This window comes from Citrus clementina, unplaced genomic scaffold, assembly GCF_000493195.1.
Source record: "Citrus clementina cultivar Clemenules unplaced genomic scaffold, Citrus_clementina_v1.0 scaffold_4, whole genome shotgun sequence".
Lineage (NCBI taxonomy): Eukaryota > Viridiplantae > Streptophyta > Magnoliopsida > Sapindales > Rutaceae > Citrus > Citrus x clementina.
This window is the reverse complement of record NW_006262274.1, coordinates 24,019,077-24,043,314: the sequence shown is the minus strand read 5'-3', so window position 1 is coordinate 24,043,314 and position 24,238 is coordinate 24,019,077. Positions and strand designations below refer to the sequence as shown.

The following is a 24,238-nucleotide window of genomic DNA, read 5'->3' as shown; positions in this document are numbered from 1 at the left end:
TCTCCTTGCAAACATTTCAAACACCTTCATTTCTCTTTTCTCTTAGCAAACAATAATAACCCCCTTCAACCTCAAGATTTTATTTTATTTTTTGTACCATTATATTGAGAGCTGATTAAGCTTAACAATGGAAGCACAAGCCAGCACCGAGCTGCCACCCGGATTCAGATTCCACCCAACTGACGAAGAACTAATTGTTCATTACCTTCGTAACCAAGCCACGTCGAGACCCTGCCCCGTGTCAATAATCCCGGAAGTGGATATTTACAAGTTTGACCCCTGGCAACTTCCTGGTTTGTTTTCTACTTACATGCCCGTAATTTTTCTTTTAACTAAATGATTATATGATTTATTATGAACGAGTACTGCCTAATTAAGACAATTTGTTAGTAATGATTGTGTTTGCAAATTATGTATGAAAATGTAGAGAAAGCTGAATTCGGAGAGAAGGAATGGTACTTTTTCAGCCCACGAGACAGGAAGTATCCCAATGGGACGAGGCCTAACAGGGCAACTGTATCGGGATATTGGAAGGCCACGGGGACTGATAAGGCAATATATGGTGGGTCTAAATATCTTGGTGTCAAGAAAGCTCTTGTTTTTTATAAGGGCAGGCCCCCCAAGGGGATCAAGACTGATTGGATCATGCATGAATATCGGCTAAATGACCCAACAAGACAACCCTACAAACATAATGGTTCCATGAAAGTGAGCATAAATTGTGTGCATGTTTTCTCTATGAGCATTAGTTAATTGTATAGTTTAATTTTTTCAATAAAGTACTCATATTAAATCATCAATCATCATGACGATATTATACATATGTGTTTAATTAATTATATGGTGATGTGACAAGCTAATTGGGGTTGTTCTGTGTGTTTCAGCTGGATGATTGGGTACTTTGTAGGATTTACAAAAAGAGGCAAACGGGATCAAGATCAGTTTTGGATGCAAAAGTCGAGGAAGATCAATCATGTGTTGATCAATTAGGCAAAACAGGAGGCTATGTTGAGCATGCTAATGCTAGTGATGAACAGAAATTGATGGTGAAATTTCCAAGGACATGTTCACTTGCTCATCTAGTGGAACTGGAATACTTTGCTCCGATTTCACAACTTCTCAATGACAACACTTACAATTTTAACTATGATTTCCAGAACGGCATTAACAATAATGCTGCCTCCGATGACCAATTCGAGAATAAACTTCAGCCAAGTGACATGCACCAAGTGAACCACAGTGACTCGTTAAACCAGCAGTCATTGTTTGTGAACCCAACGGTGTACGAATTTCAGTGATTTTGGATCTTCGAAAAAACAAAAAAAAAAAGATGATATAAATTGGTTTGTTAGATATATTTTTAACCAAGAATCGTGAAAATTGGTTTTGGGAACATATATATGTTACACTGATTGTGGAGTAAGTTTCAGTAAATTAATGATCCAGATTTCAGAACACCAGCTTCTTTAATTTGTTGCCAGTGAATGGAAGGTCAATTATGCTTTAGCTTCTCAGTCGAAGGCCACGTTCGCACGTTCAATACATTGTATAAGGTAGCAGTTGCCAAGCAAGAAAGTCTATAGAAATTGTTTGTCATAGCGCACAAGATAACATAACTAATTGAGATTTTCCAAAAGAAAAGTGGCACGTCGCATGCCACGTAATGTATAAGCTAAATTTTGGAATATTATTAATCAAAGATTGGCATGTGTCGCTAATCAAATTTGTAATTCTTGTTGGTAAAGTATTCCTAGTCACAAGAACAAACTTATAAGGCACAGCCAAAATTGTTCCCTGACAACCCGAACAAGGCCTAGAGTGAGTTCACCTTCCGGCCTCGGGTATCATCGTCATGCCATTGTTTTCTCGAGTCATTCATTTCTACAGTCGATAAATGAAAAATTAAAAAAAATAAGGATCACGCTTCAATTCAGATTCAATGTTTTTTTAGCTATTTAATTAATGGTGACTATTATAATTTTCTAATGCAATGGATATATTTGTTTTGTGTTGTTGAAAAAGCTTTTATCTTTTATTTGAATTGTGTTGAGATTTTGATTCAATTCTGTATACCTATGAGAAAATAATCATGGACCTTAGAGTAGGTAAAAAAACTTAAGGTGAGCCATGAACTTTAGGACGGGCCCTTATTATGAGGTTATGTACATAGGTTAGAGATTTTAAAATCCGTTGTGAATAGACCTAATTAAGTGCTTATGGAAAATGTTTGGGTTTATAAAATATAAATTAAAAAATTTTATTTATTTTCTATAATTTATATAAGACTCCGAGACCAATTAACCGTCCAGTCCAACACAATATTTGAGCTACTTGAAAATTGAGGTTGAATTACTAAGCCAACATAATATTATCAATTGCCATATGGTCTACTTTTCTTCGTCGGAGATCAATAAAAATAAGCCATACAAAGTCAATTTTGCAGGCCGAAGTTCTCATGCATTAGGTGGGATACTGGCAATGCATATTGGAAAAACACATTCACATTTGAAGAATTATGAGCTCAAGTCATTTCATAGTACAATTACATTTCATTTTCTAGCTTGTATGGTGTTATTAGATTTCAGAATTATTAATTAATTAAAATTTTGGAATGCCCTCTTTTGCACAATACAAAAAGGAAAACGAACACTACTATATTGATTTCAAGGAGAAACAAAGGCTTAACTGGAAATTCAGCCTAATTTTACGAATGTGTTGCAGTTTTATGTCATAGCCTTGTCGTTTTGCCGTTTCTCCATTGTGGCGACAGCCCACAACCCTCGTATCAAATTCAGCATAAATTAATTAAAAGTAATAATAACTAATAAGAATGAAGCAATCTATTATATATTACAGTATTACCTTCGAAGCAAGCGAAAAGCCAAGCAAACGCGCAACAAAATTGGAACCCCTGAGAGAATTGAATTACTTACAAGTGTGGCTTGGCATTGTTATGACACCGACGATGGGGAAGGAGTACGATTGGCTGGTGCAAGGATATGCAATTCTTCATTGGTGGGCCCGATTCAATACTAAATAGAGGATTCAATTGGAGTCATTTTTTTAATATGTAATTTTTTAATTACATGAGACTATTAAATTAGTGAGATTAATTTACATCAAATCAATTAAAACTCCTGCAATGCTCTAACCACTGGATCTTAGTCCAGTGATTATTTGTTGGTGGTTAATATTACTTCTATTAGACGCAAATTTTCGAGGCTAAGGCTAAGAATTGTAAAATACATCAGATGCACAATAGCTTAGCTCCATAATTCGGTAGATTAATAAGATGATCAAGACGGATTATCCAACCCCTTAACGACGGAAAGACGAAAACGAATAGAATAATCCCAACTAATTTTGAAAAATAATTGATGGAGGGGTCTTCTTATTTATTTACTTGCAATTTATACGCAATAAATAAAATCATTAATGGGCTGTAGGTATTTTTTTTCTCCTACATACAATAAAATTTTGTGTGGTTTTAGAATGGGGCTTATACGGCCTTCCTTAGGCCAGAGCCCAATGGGGCTCGGCAACTTTATGTCTCTACGCCATGTCTCAATTGATCCGATCATGCAAAGGGAGCTCTTTATGGAACCCATGGAAACTTTAAATTTGTGACAACAATACGATGTCGGATTTGCATGTCCGGTATGAAGAAAGAAAATGAGAGGAGAGGAGAGGAGAGGAGAGAGGAAAAGAGGAGAGAAAAAAGAAATAAGGGAAAATAATGAATTTTTTATCTAATTAAATAATGGAAAATGAGATTGATTCTTTTTTTTTCTTTTCACTCATTTTCTCTTTCCTCTCTCCTACTATTTCTTCTAACTAAATATGGCTTAAATTGTGAGTAATTAATTCCTAAACAAGAAAGGCAAATGATATTTAAAATTGTCGGTGATTTTACTATTATACGTACCAATTCATTTAAATAGAAGTTTATTTATAATTTTTAATTTCAGTTTTGTACCAAAAAATTTCAATGGGGTGGGTATGGATTGGGTTGGGCAGAAGAGATTGGGTTGACATCCAACTCACCCAAATTGCATATGGCACTAGTTATGAAAAATTCAATCCAATCCATTAAGCGCTCAATCCCAAAAGTTAATTTTCAACAAATTAAACAATTAGGAATAAATTGATTAATTGTTCAAGTAACAATAAGATACAACTAATGACTATTAAATATTAAGTTATATAAGAAAATAATAGCAGTTATCAGATAAAAATAAATAGATAGTTAAATCTTAACTTTTTAAAAGGATATAACTAGTTGTTATTAGATAATAGTAAATAAGTAACTAAATCTCAACATTATATTACTATAAATGTATCCGCGGTTTAAAAAAAAAAAAAAACTTAACTTGGATCCAAATTCTTTTGTTTATTATCTTTGTTCGAAAAAAGAAATAGACTATGAAAAATTCAAATCCCATATCCTTCTAATTACAACTGCATATATAATGATATAAACAGTAGATGAAGGAAGGTATATGCACAAACCGGGTGGTGACAAGATAACGAGGGCCACGTGTCGGAAAATTAGCGAAAGTATTACCGAAATAAATTTTTTTTTTTAAAGGAGAATGCGCTGCCTACACTTGTATATTCCATTAAAGTTTATCCAAAAAGAATCATGAACAGCAGCAGCTTCAGTAAGGCCACAAGCCTCCTCCAAGCTCACAACGTCTCCAACAATCACAACCCCAAAACGTCACTCCCAGAAATCAAACCCAAAGTAACTCAAAATCCAATACCCAGCCGAAGAAATTTTGTAACCACATTGATATCCACTTCACTAGCACTGGTAGGGCTGCACGGGGATGGCATTGGCAGCAGTTCTGGTGCTAGTGTAGCCCTAGCCGAGAGTTGGGGCACGGGTCCTTTTTGAAGGAAAGGTTCTTTGAACCGGGGCTATCACCGGAGGATGCGGTGGCCAGAATCAAGCAGACGGCTGAGGGAATGCATAGCCTCAGGGAAATGGTGGACCGCATGGCCTGGAGGTATGTGATATTTTATATAAGATTAAAGCAAGCTTATCTTTCCCAGGATTTGAAGACCGCTTTCAGTACGTTGCCAGAAGTCCGTAGAAGGGAGTATGTCAATACAGCCAATTATTTGATTGATAACATGGCTGAGGTACGTACGTGAGACGCTGTCTCTCTGTCTATTAACTTAAATTTTAGTTATTTACTTTAATTACTAACCCGACGATGAATTGGGTTAATTTTATTTATTTACAGTTTGACTATTACGTGCGCACGCCAAAGGTATACGAATCGTACTTATACTACGAGAAGGCATTGAAAAATTTAGATGATATTGTGGCGATGTTTGCGTAGTAAGCACAAGACTTCTTGATATTAATGGACCTCCTGCATCTTTGTTCTGAGTGGTATTTATGTACGTGACACTGTCACTGTTTGTGATATATAAACCAGCTTGAGTTAATGTGATGTGAGTAGAATATATTGCAGTAGAAATTTCTTCATTTTAATTCAAACTTGCTGCCAATTATTCATTCTTTTGTGTGTGTGTGTGTGTGTGTGTATAAAGTGAAAAATTCCGAATGTTAAAATTCTTCAATATGTATTGAAGCAAAATATTTTGAGAAAAACAAACAATATTCAAATGTCAAAGCGTCAAAAACTTTTTGTGAACAGTCCCTAAAGCATTATTGTGCCGATCAAATTATAACCCAACAAAACTATGCCACATCCAAATAACATACATAAATATATTAGGATCGAGAGAGAGCTACAGCTGATGTAACGATTACTAGCATAAGCGTAACTGCTGCGGCAAATGAACCGATCAAAGATCCGGATATACGTTCACAGAAGGAATCAAACAGTTGGCAAAAGGCGAACCAATTGGCGCTGGTGTTGCCCTTGTGTGCTAAGTATACAATGGCTGTTGCTGAAGAAGCTCCGGCTGTGACAAGAGTTAGCATTACCTTCACTCACAAGTTTCGAGCATTATATTACAACTCTATGCTTGATCAATTATCTGGTATTGGCAACATGCATGCATATTGGTCAAATTTAAATTGTAGCATGATTAGAGGTACAGAAAGAATTAGCAACTTTACCAAGTCAAAAACGAGCAACAAGATTCTACTTTTTTTAGCAGCTGTCCTGATAATGTGGAAGATAGATAAAGGGACAGAAAGAGCAAGATATCCGCACACAATCGAGTTGGCTATCACGAAGAACCTGTATTCATAGTAACTAATGAGTTATTGTACGTACTAAATTAAAATTAAGAGTAGCCCAGTTGGTTTGACTTCGCACAATAGAAGCGACAGGTCAAATTAAGGGATAAACAGAACTCACTTGAACGAGGGATGATCATCGTACTCTGCTCTAACTTGGGTGAATTGTGGGAAAACTGTTAGTGTCTCGTTCGTAGTGGCCATGGCAATGGCACTTCCAAATGTTCCAGCAGCTGCAATAGTCCTTAGAATAAGGTCTAAAATAGAGATCCCTTTGTTCATCTCGTGAGTTGAGATTTCATCCCTTGACGCCTCACCAGCCTCACTAACTGGCTCTGCTTCTGCCTTCATGTTCTTTGATTGATGATTATGGCAGCTGAAAATGCTTGGAAGAATTAAAGGCGAGGCCTACTTTTGTACAAATCATATGTATTGGATTTTCTCGAGGAATCAACCAATAGTGAACAATGGAAGTGGGTATTAGGTATGCTAAGCTCAAGTTGCTGGTGTTTTGCTTCTGTAATTAAGCCACGTGGGCTACCATGATAGGGTCCATGATTCTGCTTAGGGAAGCTCCGATGGAGTTTCTTACCTGCTCAATATATTAATAGCCCTGATCTTATGCATTTATATCCATAAAATGGCCTCAAGTATGCTATGGCCAGTGATATTGCCATTTGCTGTTCTGGTTGTTGCATGTGTGCATTTTCCAAACAGCTGATATTATTTAGTGGCAGGTCCATAGTAGCTTCAATGTGTGGAACCCATCACTATATCAGGGGAAGGAAGATGAAGTAACAGGAGTTGTGCTTTTGGTTAGGCAGCAAAAGAATGTGTGTATTAAGAAAATAAAAGACTGAAATTTTGAGAAACTGATATATCTTACTTACGCAAGGAGACATGATCTGCATACAGCTGCTCAGTATATGATGGCAGTAGTGCTTGGATTTACAAAAAATTTCATATGCAATGAGCCCCACTTCTGTGAGTACCTTGCAAAAAGTTACAATGGAGCGTCCTCCGAGGTCCAAATCTTGGGATGTGCGTCAAATAATCGCTACATAACATTGTAATGAGGAAATATGCATTCTAAGTGAAGATTCATAATTCATTCACCCTTTATTCAACTTTTAACTTCTAAGAGTTGGAATAAAATCTCAAACCCTTTATATAAATCATTGAAATGAAGCTCTCAGTTTCAGAAGCACAATTTGTAGCTTGTCCTTGATATCTTACCTGCGATTTATAAGCACATATATAATAAGGTGAATAAAGTTTGATGATCAAGAGCAAGGTGGAAACAGAGCAGTGCTTCCTGAAGTCACATTTGATGTGAAGGGATTTGGTTAATACCTATCAACTAAACACCAAGCTTTCCTAATCATTCCTGCGATATGGTTTCCAGAGAGTACTTGACTGCAGTTATATCTATGTATTATAAGCAATACATTTTAGTTCCTCAAGGATTGCTTTTGTACCAGAACTTGCTTAATGACAGAAACTAATAAGTCAAAAACCTAACTAAGAGTCTAAGAAAGAACTTACTTTTACAATGTCACTTGTACATGACACTTGGCATCTACACGGTTAGCAATGAATGCTGAGTGAACCGCAAAGCGGCCTTCATCATTGCGAAAATACTAATATCATCACAGGTCTAACATGTGAACATGAGGCAGAGGTGTAGCCAAAGACAACTTGCCGATTAACCCTACAAGTGAAGCTATAAAATCAAACCCCAAGTCAAAAGACTCATAATTGTGAAGCCATCTAAAAATATGATGCTTAGGTTCTAGGAAAGGGGCTTGCCGGCAAGTCATCCTTGGCTGCACCGCATCATTTCATCTCCACATGCAAGAACATAGATGAATAGAAATACCACATGGGATTTTTGTGCACAGGCGAGGTATCTGGTTTTGAATGACGGTGAAACTGTTGAGTTTGATCTTATAAAATGCTTCATTTTTTTAGCATTTCTTCTTATTATGACTTGTGGCTGCAAGTTTTTGCATAGAGAAGTGTAGGTCTATTTCTGTGTATTTCAAGCACTGATATTGAGGTTGATATATGAAGACCTCATTGGATTGAAAGATGTCACAACTGCATGGTACCATAGCCAATCAAAATCAAAACTTGAGGTTATTTCATCACCAAAGGTAAGATTAGCTTATGCCTCGTTTGCCACATGTGATGTTTGTTAGCAAGAAAGCATTCACATTGAAACTAAAATTTACTGCAAAGCCCATTGTATAATTCTAAACTGTTTCGCTAAACAATAAATCTTATCCCTCACCACGTTCAAATTTAAGTTCAGATAACATATCAGTTGCAGAAAATCTAGGCGTTCCTTGGCTACTAGCATCACATTACTGTCCCGGGGTCATGTTTTTGACTTGTTCAAGTAAAATAATCTTTTTATGGGGAAATAAAAGAGAAAATAGAAGAATAACGAAATGAAGATATGAGGTGATAGAATCATGGAATGACAAAAAAGATGGTCCTAGTAAAATGGTGATGTGAAGAATCATGGAATGACAAAAAAGATGGTCCTAGTAAAATGGTGATGTGATGTAATGAAATGGGGGAAGGGAAGCGTGATTCATGAAATAGTTAGGGGGGTGACATGGGCCGCTAACCAACTTCCATTTAAATGGAGCACAATACTTTCTCTGAACTCAGCCGTCCGTCCTATTTTTTCTGCCCCTTTTTTTAGGTACATTTACAACTATACCATACCCACTTGCCTTGTTTGTTTGTTTGTTTTTTTTTTGAATTTTGTTATACAGAAATTATTACTGATATTATATCAGACATTACACTTACAATATTTACAATCGTACTACATAACTAGAACCTCCGTCATATATTAACCCACTAAAGCACTTGAACAGATACTTTAAACCCTCGAATAGATATTACATCAAACATTACACTTACAATATTTACAATCGTACTAAATAACTAGGATCTCCGTCATACATTAACCCACTAAAGTACTTGACCAGATACTTTAAACCCTCTCTAATATTCGAGGGGTGCCTACTCCACTTACATTATACATTAACCCACTGAAACACTTGTCCAAGTACTTTAAACCCTCTCGGACCACCGTCATACATTAACCCATTAAAGCACTTGACTAGATACTTTAAACCCTCTCTAATATTCGAGAGGTGCATACTCCACGAACATTATACATTAACTCACTGAAACACTTGTCCAAATACTTTAAACCCTCTCTAATATTCGAGAGGTGCATACTCCATTCACATTTCGTAAGGGAGAGACTGTCTCCACTCAATTAGTTGATAATTAAGGGAGTATTGAAACTAAGCTCCATAATACTTTTATGGAGGCTCGAACTCTTACACTCAATATTATGAGTGTAAGACTTTTCCCATTGAACCAAAGGTCTATTGGTCTTGCCTTGTTTGTTAATAAGATGTAATTTTGTATTTTACAAGCCTTATTTAATTTTCACATGTACATATATAAAATAAGTTTCAGGATTTAGAGCCCATACCAAAATTTCAAAGCCCATATGACTAGATGTTTTTCGTGGGCCTATGGATCCATGAACAGACCCGGCCCCACAATTCCCAGAAGAGATGCGGCTGCGCGTTTATTTTAGGCTTCATTTTGATCATAAAAAGGGCAAAACCGGGTGACCCGCTTTTGTAGAGGGGCTCTCCTTCTCTCTGCAACCGGAGCTTCGATCAGGTACGGCGTACTACTCTAGTCCTGACTTTTAGTGCAAAATGACCATATATAAATAAATATAATTACTGAAAATTTAAATAATCTAACAGCGTCATGTTGTTGTTTATATTACCTTTCTTAATTGTCGGAAGTAATTTGTAATTAAACAGTTGAATTTGACATTTCATGTTTGTCTGTAATGCATGATTGTGTTGCTTAAAGTTATTTGAACTTTAAAAAAATGCTTTCAAATTCAAAACAAATAAATATGAAGATTTTGATCTTCTATATCAAGTAGTTGTTACCCGAATAGAGAGCGAGAATGTCAGGCACGATCACAAACGCAGAGAAGGAGAAGGAGAAGGAGCAGGAGCAGGAGCAGGAGCAAGAGATTGCCGGTGGAAAACAAGATGATGCTGAAAGCTGTATGCAAGATCAAGAACCAAATGACTCGGAAAAGAATATCGATGAAAATCTCATGCAGCCCTCATCTCAGCAGGAGGTACCCAGACCAGCTAGCAGCTACCTTATTGTGAATTTACGGCCTTAACAATAATATATTGTGAATAATAATAACTTTGTTGTCTTGAGTTTTGCTGGCAGGAGGAAATTATCAAGAAAAAGTACGCAGGAATTGTTCCGAAGAAACGTCCTTTAATATCCAAGGTATGTATGTAATATGTGTACGTTACTGCAAATTATGATCCCAGCAGAGAACAACTAATTGCATACCAACTTCATCTCTTATGCTACCAGGACCACGAACGTGCGTTTTTTGATTCTGCTGATTGGGCACTGGGAAAGGTAACCCTACTCATTTCCAATTTCCATTTTATTAGATGATCGCATAATTGCAACCCAACAGTGTTTCATCTTTTAATGGACTGGAAGGTCTAGCTAAGCTAATAATACCCGCTTTAACAGCAAGGAGGTCAGAGTCAGAAGCCCAAAGGACCGCTTGAACCACTCCGCCCTAAATTGCAGGTATGAGTTATCCTACTCCCGTCATCGTATATATTTTCATTTTCGGCATAATCTTCTCATCCCTTAAAAGGTGATCGTGATTTGTGAATGCCCTATGCTTTAATGATCAACTCGAGTCCAATTATACTTTCAATGATCTTCCATTGCATAACAGCCCACCCCACACCAGCAAGTACGCTCAAGGCGCTCGGCATATGCTCCTTCAGATGACGAAGAGGGTATGTACAGATTGTGGTCAAGAACGTACAAATTCTTTAACGCATGCATTTCACACCTAAGCTCCTACTTATTCATTATCTCGGTGGCAGATGGTGGCAGTAACATCACAACTTCTGACGATCAAGGTTTCACACCAGATTGTGGCAACAATAATACTAGCAGCCCAGCTTCAGAAGACCAGAGCTCCCGTGAGTAGCTGGCTGTATAAGAGATGGCAGCTCATTCTGAAATCACAACAAAGTTTGATAACAGTTTCTTCTGTGCTTCCATAAATAAGCAATAGATATGGCTATGTTGTACTACAATGTTGTACTTATTTCTGTAACACTGAACCGTATCACCAGTTTTATTTTACATTAAACCCACAAATTTCTACATTTCATATAGCGTTAATGAATTTAAAATTACTTTTGAGAATACTACACTTGATAAGTCTTGGATTTGATATGAACATTTGTGTTGGGAGTCAATTTATTTCACAACCAATCAACATTTGTGTGTACATTTGCAGATTCACTTCTTCTTAATTGAACCCTCGAGGAGAATACATGTCTGTCTTACTAAAAAGATGATTCAATCATTCAGTAAGTTACCACGCTCATCATGACAAAGAAACCAATGATGCATCACACCAGCCAAAATAATAGCCAAGGGATCCAAAAAAGGAGCACAACACTGGTGCAATAACATGTTAAGCTACAACCATGAAAGTTCCGAAAGATCCAAAGCCAGAATTTCATCATCCACACTTCTTCCCTTAAAAGAACAGAAAAGAAACAGAACAACCACCAGAAGCAATTTCAAGTGTGCAATTAAAAATTTCCTCACGCGTCAAGTAAACAGAAGCCATGGCAATCAATCTACATATTGTTTGCTGTAAACTATATGCCAAATTGCTTACATATAGCACTATTGAGACATGATATACAACCCTGAAATTGTATAAGTCAGGGCCACAAATGATTGTATAATGCATTGCATCATCAGAAAATGTTGGACTTGACGATGCACCGAGGGTGGGCCAAGGTAGAGCATAATTTTGTCAAACCCTGAGAATCTGGTCTTCTGATCTAGGCTGAAGGCTTCATTAAATGGGCAACGGGCTGACTTCAGGATTTGCAGATCATAGCTGATTAGAAGGAAGAGGGAAGGCGACAAATGGAAAATGGAAAATGGTGAATGGATTCTAGTAAGCAGAAAATGGCTGGCTAGGTTAAGATGCCATCAGCTAATTGCAGTGTCTCTTTCAATAGCTAAAATATGAAGAGAAAAAAGTTGCATGTTAAAGTCCAACAAATGAGAACATGAAGGAAGAACAAAGAAAATATTTACCTGCCAGGTCTGGTAATTGGGACTAATATCCATGGTTTTTCCTATGACCAGATAACCTAACAACAAATGATTAAATCAGTCCTGGATTAGGTTATCAATGATAATCAATTGAAATAAAGACTAATAACTTGACCTCTTATTAACAAACAAAATAAAATGAGACAAATGCTATATAAAATGAAGAATTTTGAGAAAGAATATAAATAAGACAAAAAGTAGGTTTTACCCGCGGCCTGAAGAGTGGTCACCATATGCTCCATAAGCATTTCCGCCACCACTCTGAAAAAAGGCAATGAATTGAAATTTAATGAAAAGCTATCACTAAATATTAAACACACCTATTTAATTAAGATATGACACTGGGAAGTTTAACTGTAGCTTGATATGGAAGTGAAGGCATGTCTTACCAGTGAGCCACCGTAGCTTCCATAACTATCGCGTCCCGGCAAATTACCAGTTGCATAAGAGTTACCACGTCCACGTGACTGATTATCTCGATTTCCATATTTTGATCCATCTGTCATGTCTAGAGACATGGGGACATAAGGAAGCACAGGTGGATGAGCAGCTAGTGCTCCCTCCCTTTCAAATGTATTGGCTCTCAATCGCAAAGTTACTTGTGAAAGGGCACTGCTAGCCACATCAAGACTTCCAGTGATCTGGTCAAAATAAAATTACTTTCCATCTTATCAATTAAAATTGGAAAATACAGAGGACATGAACAGGCGTGGGCGTGCAAGAGGGCTCGAATGTGTGTAAACATGAATGTTCATATTTATAAAAGCATTACAATCACCTGCACCATCTCCTCATCTTCATAAGCAACTTTAGGAACATTTTCATTCGTAAGTATGCGGATGCTTGCTCTTGTAGCGCTCCTCATCTCAGATATGATAGCCCCACCTCTACCAATAAGACACCCAATCTGTGCACTTGGCACAAGTATACGGGTAGTGATTACAGGATCACCTGATTCCCTTTCTGTTTTCTCACTGCATCGTGGTTGCAAGCGCAGTGCAGCAGTAATGGTGGGAGATGGATCTTCAAAGAACTGCAAGAGAAAACGTTAATACCAAACATAGTATTATATCTAAAACTCTATAATATCATCAATAATAAAAATTATTAACTTAAAAATTATTAAGGGAAAGAGCATATTCTCACCTCTTTTGTCGATATAAATATAATGCAATCATCTCCTTCAGCTCCTGAACTATCAACTTTAATAGACGCCCCAGATTCCTGTCTGATTTGTTTGATAATACCCCCACCTTTGCCAATTACACCACCAATATTCCCAGCAGGACACACCAAACGAAGAGAAAATTCTCTTGCAGATGCTTCATCTCTTCGTGCAGAGTAATTCCCATAAGAACCCACAAGTGGGGCACTCAAGTACACACCACTCGATTGATATATGTTAGATGAAGAAGACAGAAGCAGGTGCTGAGATCGCGATGGATTCTCATGAAGGCGAGAAGCTATTTGAACAAGAGCTTTTCTCACAACTGCTGGTTCACCAGCTACCTAAAATCCAAAAGCCCACAACACACCAGGAAAGGAAAGTAATTTAGTTGATGAATCACAATCCCCCCCGTCAACAGAACAACGCATAATCGCGTGCACAGGGAAGGATTTCTTCACTATGTTTCAAGAGAGCGGATATTATTAGAAGTTTCACTGAGCTCAACCAAATGATTTTCAAGTGAAGACCCAAAACTTGCAGTTAATTTTATTACTTGATTGAAAGTAAAAGGTTACCTATTCAATTGCTACCATAAACAAACAGAGTACCACTCACAGACCAAAAATATCATGTTCATAAGCCTAATAAAATTCTCTGTCAATTTTATATCTGTAAGGAATAAAATTCAGTGTCCTCTCTAACAAACCATCCTGAACTTATGAAATGATAACATCCAAAAACAACAGCACAGGCACCTGAGTACCAGAGGGACAGGTGGCATCAGGAAACAGACTTGCCAATTGCATGTGGCAAAAGATAGGGCAATGTCTGTGCTATCACTTCACTTTTCCAACAGCATATGGCTGAATAAGATTTTTAGTTTATATATTGTAATCGATAGCACTATCAGTCAGAAAAGTAATAATTAGTACAAGTTATTTCCTCCTATAACAGAACCAACACTGCACAGAAAAAATATGCTACCTGTAGAAGCTCATCAAAACTCAAAGCACAAAGGGGCAAATGTTCATCCTTCAAAATGCGAATCTGAGCACGAGTTTCAGTCCTAATGTTCTGAATCACTTGTCCACCTTTACCAATAACACATCCAATCTGATCAGCGGGCACGAGCATCCTCACAGTAATAAGTGTAAGCTCTCCAAACTCATCATCAGCAAGCGAATCCTCAGCAACAATCCTATCGTGGACCCTGAACAAAGCATCCTGAGCAGGCGAAACAAACTCTCCAGAATCTTCAAACAGATTGGTTCCCTCACTGGAACTATAAATAGTAACAATTCGCTCATCGCACCCGGGTACAGTCTCACTAATCCTAATATTCGACTTAGTTTCAGACCTCAATTGTTTTACAATCTCACCACCTTTACCAATAATACTACCAATCTTTCTCAACGGGCACAAGTAACGGTAAACGGTGTCCTCTGAACCAATGCCACGCTGCTCAGTTTCATCCCCTGGGTTTCTTCTCTTACTCCCCCCATTAGTAGCAGCATCAGATTGAAAATGAGTCCTTTTTCCATAATTAATATTGCTTTGGCCAGCCATTACAACAAAATTACTTACTCCCACACAATATTACTCCAGTATTAATCCTAATTACAAAAATTTAAAAAAAAAAAAAAAGAAGTCAACAAATATAATTCAGATAACACAAAACACAAAAAATGAAAATTGAGCTGCCAGATTTTTCTTTTCTTTTTGTATATAAATTATATGAGGAGAAATTAACGAACAATAATACAATAGCATTAACCAATAAAACTAAAAAGAATAAAATAAAATAAAGATTTACAAAATTAGAAACAGTACATGAAAATGAAATGAAATTTGATTAATTAACAACGGTGTAAGAGAGAGATCTTGAAAATGGATTTAGGTTACAGAGGAGAGAGAAAGAGAGACTAACACGTTAGACGTAGAGGAGGGCCAAACGGCGGGTCGTGTCGTTCGGCTTATCGAGTCGCGCGGAAATGAGAGTGTCTCTTTCTTTATTTCTTTGGTTATCAAAAATGTCAATTAAATTAATAGTAGGTTTAACATATTATTAAGACCAAAAAAAAGGAGGAAAAACTAATAATAAAAAATGAATTAATCATGAAGCCTATGACTTGAGAGTTTCGAGCGAATAAAAATATCTTGAGGGACAGAAGGGACAAGTGTGCTTTGCTTTGCTCTGCTGTGCTTTGGATTCTATTTCAAGTGTTGGAACCGTCATCCCCTTCGCACGTTCGTTTTGAATGAAAAGTTAGGTTGGTATCTTTGTCATAAATTATTTTTATTTTTGAAAAATTACACGCTAATGACAACTATAATTAATATTTTTTTTTTAAAAAAAAAATGAAATTGATGTCAAACTTTGTCTAGCTAGCCAACCCCGCAAAAATAAAATAAAATAACAATTTGTCTAACTAACTACTGTACCGTTCCTACTAAAAAAAAGATAATAATAATAATAATAATAAATAACCACCGTAGGAAACTTGTCTAGTTACAGCTCGAATTAGACATTAATTACAAGAGGTAAACTAATTTTTGAAAAGACACGAGAGTAAATTGACTCTCAGTAGGTGAGAGTGGTGGCGATAATTGGATGATAACAAAAATAAAAAAAATTGAAAGCATAGATGATAGAACTTGGGCCGCACCGCAAGTTCAGAAGCTGGACTAGAAACTAGAAAGTGCAGAAACAGAATGATTCTGAATTCATCATCTTCATCGGTCTCCTCCGCCATCAACACCACATGCTCTTCCCGTAAAACTCCACCCACATCACGGAACCAGTTGTCGATCAATGAGCAGTTATGTGGGGGCAAATCCTGTTGCTGCGGTTCAAGAAGACATTTCATTCAAGGTGCATCTACAGCTTTGTTTCCACTAGTCTACTCTTCTACCCCCTCCTCTGCTTCATCGCCTTCTGATTCCATGGTATGTTTGTATCCATTTTGCTACAATACTTTTACCTTGTACTTGGCATCACACTACGCTAGTGATTCTGACGTTTCACAGTGGCTTCAAAGCCGCAGCATCTCAATCTCGCATATTCTTTTCATTAATTTTGTGGATCATGAAATTAATTATAGATTTTGGAACATTGAAGTGGGTGACAGTTTGTGTGTGTGTGTGTGTGTATATATATATATGTAGGCCATGTTGAACAGGCTTCATCCGCCAAGACCCGATTGGTATGAGGAGTTTTATGCTTCGGTTATGAATTCAAGCATGAAGTCTTATGAGGCTGAGGTTAGTGTCCTTTTAAATTGATTAATGAATTTGCTTAATAGTTAATTTCTTCCCGCACGTTAGTGCGCCGTACAGTGTGTATCTTGTAGGTGGTGTAGTTAAACTTCAAAATGACGATGCATATACTTTCTGTTCTCTGGTAAGGTTGCAGGTTACAAGTCACAGCTCTTTGATAATTTGAGGGGAAAGGCAAAGAAAGTGTTGGAGATTGGCATTGGAACCGGCCCTAATCTCAAGTACTATGCTGCTGATACTGATGTGCAAGTTCTTGGTGTGGATCCGAACAGAAAAATGGAAAAGTATGCACAGACAGCTGCGGTGGCCGCCGGTTTGCCTCTCACAAACTTCAAATTTTTACAAGCCGTATGTTTTACTGATAATGCGGCATAATATGACTTATCTTTCATATTGTACCAGTGGTCTTATTTTAGACAGTGTCATATAGTTGAAAGGCCAACCTACTGTATTAAGCATGCATGCATGTCTGCTGGTTGGAGTTTTGATTCCATTGTTTATTGTATGTAGTTGGTCTATGAAACTGGAAATGTTGAGGGTGTTAAATTCATTTCTGTCCAGGTTGGGGAGGCAATTCCAGTAAGGGACGCATCTGTTGATGCTGTTATTGGAACACTTGTATTGTGTTCTGTGAAAGATGTTGACATGACACTACAAGGTAAGTAGCTTGATTGAGTTTCCTGGGTTTATGTTTCTTCTGAGATTTTCCAATTTGAAAGAGTTTGAGATTTGACTGTTTGCTAAACAATCTATTTTTCCTTATTTTTGTTTTTTTTGCCGTTGAGTGATTCCTTTTTCTCGGAGTTGACTGCTTGCATATAAAAACATGATTTTGATTGCCAATACTCCATTCAGTAAATTATTAGATTTAATACCTTAAATGGAGGCACCGTACTGATACTATGTATACTCAAATGGTGGTCGATGATTTCAATGATGTCTGTCTTCTGCTTAAATTAATGACAAGTCAATACCCGGACTGACTGTTCTTTTGCTGATACTAACTATATTCAGCCCCGTAAATGAGTGGTAATGAAATCAATTTCATTGCATTAGTTAGCCTTTTCATAAAGACTCTAATAACTACAAGGCTCGGTCTGACGAAATGCAAATTTGCCATTTTTATTTTAGAAGTGCGGAGGGTGCTGAAACCAGGGGGCATTTACTTATTTGTGGAACATGTTGCGGCAAAAGGTATTAACTAATTGTCTGAATGCTTTTAGTGTTGAAATTGGGCTCTAATTGTTGTTTGTTTTTCTGGTGATGCAGATGGAACGTTTCTTAAATTTTGGCAGAATGTCGTCGATCCTTTGCAGCAAGTAGTGTCCGACGGTTGTCACCTAACTAGACAAACAGGGAATAATATATCTGAAGCGGGCTTTTCATCTGTGGAACTTGGCAATGCATTCTTGTCTAATGCATCACTCATAAGTCCTCATGTCTACGGAATTGCTCATAAATAGTAAAGTAATAAATTTTGTTTCTTTTAACTAAATAATAATAATAAAACTCAATGAAGCTATAAATTAATTAAATTCTGCTATCTTAGTACCAAGTTCTATTTAGTATAGTTTTTCAAATAGAATTCTTTAAACAGAAATTTATCTATCTATATATATATATATATTTGAGTTGTTTGATTGTTAATAGGAGTTTTATTGAAAATTGTAAAATTATTTTAATAAATAAGTTTTATAAAGTTATGCTATAAAAGAAATAAAATAAGATTGTGAGATAAATTAAAGGTATTTTAGACAATTTAATTTTTTTTAAAAAAATCCTATGACCTCTATTTATAAAAATTTAAAATTTAAATTTTTATTAGTAAAAGTAAAATAATTTATTTAATTTCCAAAATTTTTATTCAAAATAAAACTAAATAATACTAAATTTTAAAAAGTTATAAAATTAAATAAACACTTTATAATCACTAGATAAATAATACTGAACATTCAGCCAACTTTTATTATAGACTGTGGCTCCAAACAATTTCTCGTTACTTAAAATGACAACGCTATGTGTCTATGTGTTGTTGGGTGAGTCTTTTATATAATAATAATAATAATAATAATAATAATGCTTTATTGACAGCTGGTGATTAAAATCTAAAGAAAGGGATCAATTTAAAAAAGGCAGGGCTTTCTGGTACTCGAGAGAACATTTCAACTAAACTTTTGTCAATAGTCACGGCTGCTTGTTATGAGTCCAGATGAGAGCATATGATATATTTTAAAATTTGATTTTATTATTGTACGAGCATCTTTTGGATACGTCCAAAGAGACTTGTAATGGATTTACGTATGATTAGTGTGAGTCAATTACATGATGTCTTCATCATGATTAGCCAATTTAATACCGTTCAATGATTATATTGCAAATTTAATTTTCTACATCATAAGATACCATAATTTTGCATTTACATCCTTCTGATGCCTTAAAAACCATTAGAAAATACACAAACTCGAATTTAGCAAAATATTAACTAAAGTTAATACAAATAAACTTTTAAATCATACACTATTTTGGTAAAATTTTAGTAATAATTAGTAAAGGACTTTTAGGATTATTTTAAAAGACTTAAAAGTGATTTAAAGAATCTAAAACCTAACTTTAATTTTTAGTTTAAAAAATTAAAATTACTTTTATCAAAATCAATCACTTTTAAGTATATTTTGAAAGTAGAGGAGTAGCTTTTTAAAATCTAATTTGAGAATTAGTTTTATCTTTTAATACAATTCTATAAATATCCTTATAATTATTACCTAAACCGAAAATTATTCTTATCAAATTGGAAATAAAATCGATACTTGTTTCGTTACCTTTTAACTAAATTCATGTCTAGTCAATGCAATTGATTGGTGAATATTTTATTATAATATTTGTTGTTTATATTTATTTGGGTGGTTTGTTTATTTTGATTATACAATAATGATGTTATTTAATGAAAGTTATAGTCGATTTTTTAATTCTCAATTGTTTTAAGATAGCAAAATAAAAAATAAAATTAATATAGTATAAATTTTATTTTTAGTGAAAATTTGTATAAAACACAATTAAAAATATTGTATGTATATATTTTTATATATGCAAGAAAATTTCATCATATATTATGTCTTTTGCTTTCCTATACCCATACAACTTTCAAAACTCACAGTAATTTTAAAAATAAAATCTACAAAACAATTTACTCATTCTCTTCATAGTTGGTTTTTTTCTACAATACAGCTAATAATAATTATTTTAAAAGTTACAGTATTACCAAACTCTATGGTCCCTAAGTGACAGTAAGGTTTAATTTTCTTCTTGAGAGTTGAGATTACATTGAAGGACGTAATTGAAAGCTGTTCGAAATTTTAGGACCATATTAGAAATTTACAAAACACGAATAACAAAAATGAAACAAAGCGCTTAAATTTATTTTTTTAATTTATTTATTTTTAGATCAAAGCGCTTAAATTAATCTCCCTCGCGCCGATAAATTAGGGTTGCATTTTCATTCTTTAATTCAGTTGTTGCGCACGCATCAGCATTACCTTTAATGGTGCTCTGTTCACTCGTGATTGTAAGCTCTCTCTATTTGACTGTAATCATTCGTTATTTTTTCATACTAATTAGGATTTTGAGCAAATTTCTGTTAAGTAATTTCACCTCGCTAGGGTTTTGGATTTTTGTTGGTTCTGGAACTTGAATAGTTCTGCACTTAGTGCCCTGCCCTGAAGGTGGCTGCACTCATTCTGAGTCATATAGTGTTAAAATTTTAATTTTTTGCTTAAGAATTATGAAAATTTTGCTGCTCTCATGCTGGCGATTATATTTGAGCTGACTTATCATAGGCTTTGCGTTTGCTTTATGGTTTTTTATTATTACTGAATATTTGCTTGATTTTCTTCTTCCTTGTGTGGAATTAAATTACTGGTTTTTCTTTAATTATTAGCATCAACTCTTCTGTATGTCGTCAATTCTGTGGTCTTTTGCATGGTGGGGTTCATGGTGTTTCTTTTTTGATCATTTATTGGAGATTTTGAAGTATAGTTGATTGTTTGTAGTTGTCTTGAATGTTGCGTCTTATTGTATTAATTTTATTTTGTTAACAGGTTGATTGATTTTCAAACACATTCTTTCCTCAGAAGAAATTCTGCAGAGTCCAATGTGGCTGAGACCTATGATAACATGCTGTGTTAAGTTATTCAATTTGTAAAGTTAGCGTTCTGACTCTAATGCCGGTTGTAGTGGATTAATGAGTGATTGGGAAGTGTTATTTAAGTTCCTGATTCATATTCTCTAAATTTTCCGCTCTGGAAAACTTTCTGAGGTTGAGGGAGGTGGGATTTTATAATTTTGAGGTTTATAGAAAATAGCTAAGACGGGGTCACTGTGTTGTGTGGCTGCAAGGCCACATGGCTCAAATGCGACCAGTAGGGACTGGTCTATGGGACCACATGAGCCTTATTGGCAGACTAACACGAGCTTCTCACCACCTCCATCAAGATGGGATTTTCGATTCCAATCCGAAGGGCTTCCGTATGGTTCAAATGATGGTTTTCATTTTTACGGGTCTTCTACATCATCAAACAGTAAAGAAAGCAAGAGCTGGGTGAGAGGCAATCTTCCGTATAATAATCAGAATTCAGCATCTGATAGTGCTGGTCTTTTTTTAAGTAGTTCTTCTGACCTTTCTCAGGGTCCACAGTGGACCCCCCCAGCTATACAGGAAATCACCATTGATGGTTATGAAACTCCAACAAGGAGAGGTAAGATTGTATAACAGTATCTCATTGTTTCATCATGAGCTTTTTTCAAATTGTCGTAAGTGCCTTTCTCTTTGCGACCCTCTTTTTTTCTTTTCTTTTTTTCATCTTTTTGTTTGGGTTGGGTTGGGTTAGGGGGTGGAGAAAGCGGGGAGAAGGGAGAGACAGAGAGGAGATTCTCCATGCTCAGAACTACTAAGTTTCATTTCTATTACATAAGTTTTGGGGTCAGTGAGAGTTAATGAAAAGCCTGTTAACTAGTGATATGAACCTCACAAAGATAAATGATGTGCTGAATTAATTCATTTAATGCTTCCTTCATTTTCTTGGTTCTCACCCCCTGTCATTTGACCTCCATAGATACTCAATGGATCTTGTGAAGCTTTAACAACCTAGCTCTCATCAACTAGCTCAAATGAAAGTATATCATGGACATTTTAGGAGCCATAACTTTGGAAGTTCATGTAGAAGCAGTGTCACTTCTTTTTTTCGATTGTACTCATTCAAAATTGATCACAATGCCCAGTATTCAGCTATTTAATGTCATGTTTTTTAGCCAAAGATTAACTTGAGAATATCAGTAGTTTCATGTTACCCATCCTGCTGATTTATTTTTTTAATTTTTATTAACATTTTGTTGATATTTTTCGTTGTTAGATCCAGTTTCAACGCAATTTTCTTTTACACCTGCAATTGAGGTATTGCATTCTTGTCTTGCTTTGCACTTTGCTGACCAGTATTTTCCTGGAATCTATTCCTTATTAGCTTTAAATCCTTTCAGGGAACCTCAGCAAATCCATATAGCAGGGGCTCCACATCATCACGCTCAGACAGCAGTGAGTCTGAGCCAAAAGTCAAATCTTGCATCTCCTCCCATTGCAACTTTTCTAGCCGCCTTTCCTTTATGTCCAAACCTATTTACCCCTTGTCCTTTCCTACCCAAACTTCTAACAGAGAGGCTATTGACTCTGCATCTACTGTGTTATCAGAAGATGATACTTCCACTCCACAATGGGAGGCCCATCGTTGGAGCAGTGCCAGCAGCAGCGTCGATTTTGCTGATGTTTCAGAGCCATTTGAGTCTGAAAGTTTTGGTCAATCATATGTACCATCGGATACTTTTAAATGTGGATTGTGTGAAAGATTTCTCTCACAGAGATCACCTTGGAGTTCTCGCCGCATTGTGAGGAGTGGAGACATGCCAGTTGTTGGGGTTCTTTCATGTCGTCATGTCTTCCATGCAGAATGTTTAGAGCAGACAACACCAAAGACACAGAAAAGTGACCCTTCTTGTCCTATTTGTCTCAGATTGCAGGAGGAAAATTCTCCTGATCAGCAAGTGTTTTCCAGGCTGAAGAATAGTTTTCCTAGGCTTAGACAGTCTTGTGACAATGGTCAGTCAAGGCCTTGGGGTTGTCCACTGGCCGGCGGTTGTGTCGAAGGGGCTTCGCATGTACCTCCACGTAATACTGTGTTGTTGCTTAACCGGAATCGTGTGAAGAAAAACCTTTCTTTAAAGGGTAATTCAAGTAAGGAATTTCCTGGAAAGTTGAGGAAAACCGGTGCATGTTCCTCGCAGCTGTTCAATGGAAAGACAATTGATCCAGTAGTAGGTTGCGCAAAGACAACAGCAGGCCCAAGCATGAGAAGATGATGTTGATTCTGTTGATGAATGATGACTGTATTTTCAGTTTCTTGATTGGTTGAAAGTTTCAGGTTTAGCCAAATAGAATTCTGGAGAATGTGATTGGAAATCCACAGTATAGCATCTCTTTTGGTGCTTGATGTTTGATGAAAACACATAAACTGAACCTGTGATTTTTATGTTACCACTATGCTTTATTGAGATTTGCGACTAATGGGCCTGGTTGCTAATAGGATTTGGATATCCGTCGAACTTCCATCAAGTGCTCAAACTGGGAGCCCGTTGGGTCTAAAACCTTATGGGCAAAGTCCATGCAACATGTTTGTAAACTCGCAATGAAAGGTACTAGTATTAATCATTTTTCCATCGTCTTATGGCCAACCCCTCTCAATTATTTGGGTAGTTGTAAATACCCCACTGGTCCAATCTTTTTCTGTGCACATGAGCAGCAGCCGTTCAGAGTTTTTAGTTTTTAATTTCCACTCCCAACCACGAAAAAAAAAAATGGTGTGCCCACAACATGAAGGCATCCGAGGCAAAAACCAAAAATATCCTGTCAATCTGTGTATTGGTTGTATTTGTGGTGGCTATGGCGTTGGGGTCCGTATGAAGGTTTAAAAGTACTTGATGACAGGTTGCCCTTGATACTTTTTCCTGATAATTTAATTGATATGAATATACAACGGGTTAAAAGTTGGATAATTTTTAAAAACCTCTCCTGAGTTTTGGGCTTGTTGCAAGTAAATGGCGAGAATTTATTTATTTATTTATAAAAAACTCCCTACCGTCAGTTAATTTTAACATTGATCGTTAGTTGACTGTGCAAAGATAATATTACCCTTAACAACAGTTTGTAGACGGAAATAACTAAAAAAAAATTAAAATTGTTGGCTATTTTACCCTATTTAAATTATTAATATTTTCTTAAA

The 24,238-nt window shown here is 36.1% G+C and overlaps 7 protein-coding genes across 13 annotated transcripts; 5 read left to right on the top strand and 2 right to left on the bottom strand.

Moving 5' to 3' along the window:
• LOC18043968 (NAC transcription factor 29) lies at window positions 1-1,730 on the top strand. The gene is made up of 3 exons (XM_006438663.2): window positions 1-293; window positions 428-708; window positions 885-1,730. The coding sequence occupies exons 1-3, from the start codon at window positions 128-130 to the stop codon at window positions 1,296-1,298; spliced, it is 861 nt and encodes a 286-aa protein (XP_006438726.1). The 5' UTR covers window positions 1-127; the 3' UTR covers window positions 1,299-1,730.
• Window positions 1,731-4,507: 2,777 nt separating this feature from the next.
• On the top strand, window positions 4,508-5,457 carry LOC18043967 (photosynthetic NDH subunit of lumenal location 2, chloroplastic). The gene is given in 3 exon segments (XM_024186446.1): window positions 4,508-4,883; window positions 4,886-5,145; window positions 5,250-5,457. Coding segments are annotated over 3 exon segments (600 nt in total). The 5' UTR covers window positions 4,508-4,642; the 3' UTR covers window positions 5,349-5,457.
• Window positions 5,458-5,656: 199 nt separating this feature from the next.
• Window positions 5,657-7,608, bottom strand: LOC18043966 (casparian strip membrane protein 3). The gene is made up of 4 exons (XM_006438661.2): window positions 7,574-7,608; window positions 6,342-7,456; window positions 6,098-6,221; window positions 5,657-5,962 (listed from the first exon to the last, which is right to left on the bottom strand). The coding sequence occupies exons 2-4, from the start codon at window positions 6,569-6,571 to the stop codon at window positions 5,747-5,749; spliced, it is 570 nt and encodes a 189-aa protein (XP_006438724.1). The 5' UTR covers window positions 6,572-7,456; window positions 7,574-7,608; the 3' UTR covers window positions 5,657-5,746.
• A 2,193-nt stretch (window positions 7,609-9,801) lies between these two features.
• Window positions 9,802-11,497, top strand: LOC18043965 (DNA ligase 1). 2 transcript variants are annotated; one of them, XM_024185858.1, is made up of 7 exons: window positions 9,802-9,940; window positions 10,215-10,421; window positions 10,523-10,585; window positions 10,676-10,723; window positions 10,844-10,903; window positions 11,058-11,121; window positions 11,212-11,497. In XM_024185858.1, exons 2-7 carry the CDS (start codon window positions 10,242-10,244, stop codon window positions 11,316-11,318), a joined length of 522 nt encoding a protein of 173 aa, XP_024041626.1. In that variant the 5' UTR covers window positions 9,802-9,940; window positions 10,215-10,241; the 3' UTR covers window positions 11,319-11,497. The 2 variants fall into 2 exon arrangements, with proteins under 2 accessions (XP_024041626.1, XP_006438723.1); XM_006438660.2 differs by having other exon boundaries at window positions 9,804-9,940; window positions 10,218-10,421.
• A 350-nt stretch (window positions 11,498-11,847) lies between these two features.
• On the bottom strand, window positions 11,848-15,849 carry LOC18045205 (KH domain-containing protein At4g18375). Its single transcript, XM_006438658.2, has 8 exons — window positions 15,568-15,849; window positions 14,625-15,253; window positions 13,619-13,981; window positions 13,251-13,505; window positions 12,862-13,113; window positions 12,681-12,733; window positions 12,455-12,510; window positions 11,848-12,375 (listed from the first exon to the last, which is right to left on the bottom strand). The coding sequence occupies exons 2-7, from the start codon at window positions 15,204-15,206 to the stop codon at window positions 12,477-12,479; spliced, it is 1,539 nt and encodes a 512-aa protein (XP_006438721.1). The 5' UTR covers window positions 15,207-15,253; window positions 15,568-15,849; the 3' UTR covers window positions 11,848-12,375; window positions 12,455-12,476.
• Window positions 15,850-16,235: 386 nt separating this feature from the next.
• LOC18045204 (methyltransferase-like protein 7A) lies at window positions 16,236-19,207 on the top strand. 2 transcript variants are annotated; one of them, XM_024185857.1, is made up of 7 exons: window positions 16,236-16,586; window positions 16,806-16,901; window positions 17,046-17,264; window positions 17,478-17,574; window positions 18,048-18,110; window positions 18,186-18,383; window positions 19,008-19,207. In XM_024185857.1, the coding sequence occupies exons 1-6, from the start codon at window positions 16,353-16,355 to the stop codon at window positions 18,377-18,379; spliced, it is 903 nt and encodes a 300-aa protein (XP_024041625.1). In that variant the 5' UTR covers window positions 16,236-16,352; the 3' UTR covers window positions 18,380-18,383; window positions 19,008-19,207. The 2 variants fall into 2 exon arrangements, with proteins under 2 accessions (XP_024041625.1, XP_006438720.1); XM_006438657.2 differs by lacking the exon at window positions 19,008-19,207 and having other exon boundaries at window positions 18,186-18,451.
• Window positions 19,208-20,337: 1,130 nt separating this feature from the next.
• Window positions 20,338-23,809, top strand: LOC18045203. Of its 5 annotated transcripts, XM_024185855.1 has the most exons (5): window positions 20,339-20,478; window positions 21,011-21,510; window positions 21,598-21,667; window positions 22,322-22,362; window positions 22,446-23,807. In XM_024185855.1, the coding sequence occupies exons 2-5, from the start codon at window positions 21,346-21,348 to the stop codon at window positions 23,316-23,318; spliced, it is 1,149 nt and encodes a 382-aa protein (XP_024041623.1). In that variant the 5' UTR covers window positions 20,339-20,478; window positions 21,011-21,345; the 3' UTR covers window positions 23,319-23,807. The 5 variants fall into 5 exon arrangements, with proteins under 5 accessions (XP_024041624.1, XP_024041622.1, XP_024041623.1 ...); XM_024185856.1 differs by lacking the exon at window positions 22,322-22,362 and having other exon boundaries at window positions 20,338-20,478; window positions 22,446-23,809; XM_024185854.1 differs by having other exon boundaries at window positions 20,338-20,478; window positions 21,011-21,667; window positions 22,328-22,362; window positions 22,446-23,808.
• The last annotated feature ends 429 nt before the right edge of the window (window positions 23,810-24,238 follow it).

Excerpts from the sequence above, each read along its gene's own strand:
- LOC18043968 (XM_006438663.2), top strand. The coding sequence starts at position 128 with ATGGAAGCACAAGCCAGCACCGAGCTGCCACCCGGATTCAGATTCCAC. Across the intron at positions 294-427 it reads TGACCCCTGGCAACTTCCTG|AGAAAGCTGAATTCGGAGAG; the intron begins GTTTGTTTTCTA and ends ATGAAAATGTAG. Across the intron at positions 709-884 it reads AACATAATGGTTCCATGAAA|CTGGATGATTGGGTACTTTG; the intron begins GTGAGCATAAAT and ends TGTGTGTTTCAG.
- LOC18043966 (XM_006438661.2), bottom strand. The coding sequence starts at position 6,571 with ATGAAGGCAGAAGCAGAGCCAGTTAGTGAGGCTGGTGAGGCGTCAAGG. Across the intron at positions 6,222-6,341 it reads GATGATCATCCCTCGTTCAA|GTTCTTCGTGATAGCCAACT; the intron begins GTGAGTTCTGTT and ends CTATGAATACAG. Across the intron at positions 5,963-6,097 it reads TGTTGCTCGTTTTTGACTTG|GTAATGCTAACTCTTGTCAC; the intron begins GTAAAGTTGCTA and ends TTGTGAGTGAAG.
- LOC18043965 (XM_024185858.1), top strand. The coding sequence starts at position 10,242 with ATGTCAGGCACGATCACAAACGCAGAGAAGGAGAAGGAGAAGGAGCAG. Across the intron at positions 10,724-10,843 it reads CTGATTGGGCACTGGGAAAG|CAAGGAGGTCAGAGTCAGAA; the intron begins GTAACCCTACTC and ends CCGCTTTAACAG. Across the intron at positions 10,904-11,057 it reads CACTCCGCCCTAAATTGCAG|CCCACCCCACACCAGCAAGT; the intron begins GTATGAGTTATC and ends ATTGCATAACAG.
- LOC18045205 (XM_006438658.2), bottom strand. The coding sequence starts at position 15,206 with ATGGCTGGCCAAAGCAATATTAATTATGGAAAAAGGACTCATTTTCAA. Across the intron at positions 13,114-13,250 it reads AAGATGAGGAGATGGTGCAG|ATCACTGGAAGTCTTGATGT; the intron begins GTGATTGTAATG and ends TATTTTGACCAG. Across the intron at positions 12,734-12,861 it reads GAAGCTACGGTGGCTCACTG|AGTGGTGGCGGAAATGCTTA; the intron begins GTAAGACATGCC and ends GCCTTTTTTCAG.
- LOC18045204 (XM_024185857.1), top strand. The coding sequence starts at position 16,353 with ATGATTCTGAATTCATCATCTTCATCGGTCTCCTCCGCCATCAACACC. Across the intron at positions 17,265-17,477 it reads ACTTCAAATTTTTACAAGCC|GTTGGGGAGGCAATTCCAGT; the intron begins GTATGTTTTACT and ends ATTTCTGTCCAG. Across the intron at positions 17,575-18,047 it reads TGTTGACATGACACTACAAG|AAGTGCGGAGGGTGCTGAAA; the intron begins GTAAGTAGCTTG and ends TTTTTATTTTAG.
- LOC18045203 (XM_006438654.2), top strand. The coding sequence starts at position 21,346 with ATGGGACCACATGAGCCTTATTGGCAGACTAACACGAGCTTCTCACCA. Across the intron at positions 21,668-22,321 it reads TGAAACTCCAACAAGGAGAG|ATCCAGTTTCAACGCAATTT; the intron begins GTAAGATTGTAT and ends TTTCGTTGTTAG. Across the intron at positions 22,363-22,445 it reads CTTTTACACCTGCAATTGAG|GGAACCTCAGCAAATCCATA; the intron begins GTATTGCATTCT and ends AAATCCTTTCAG.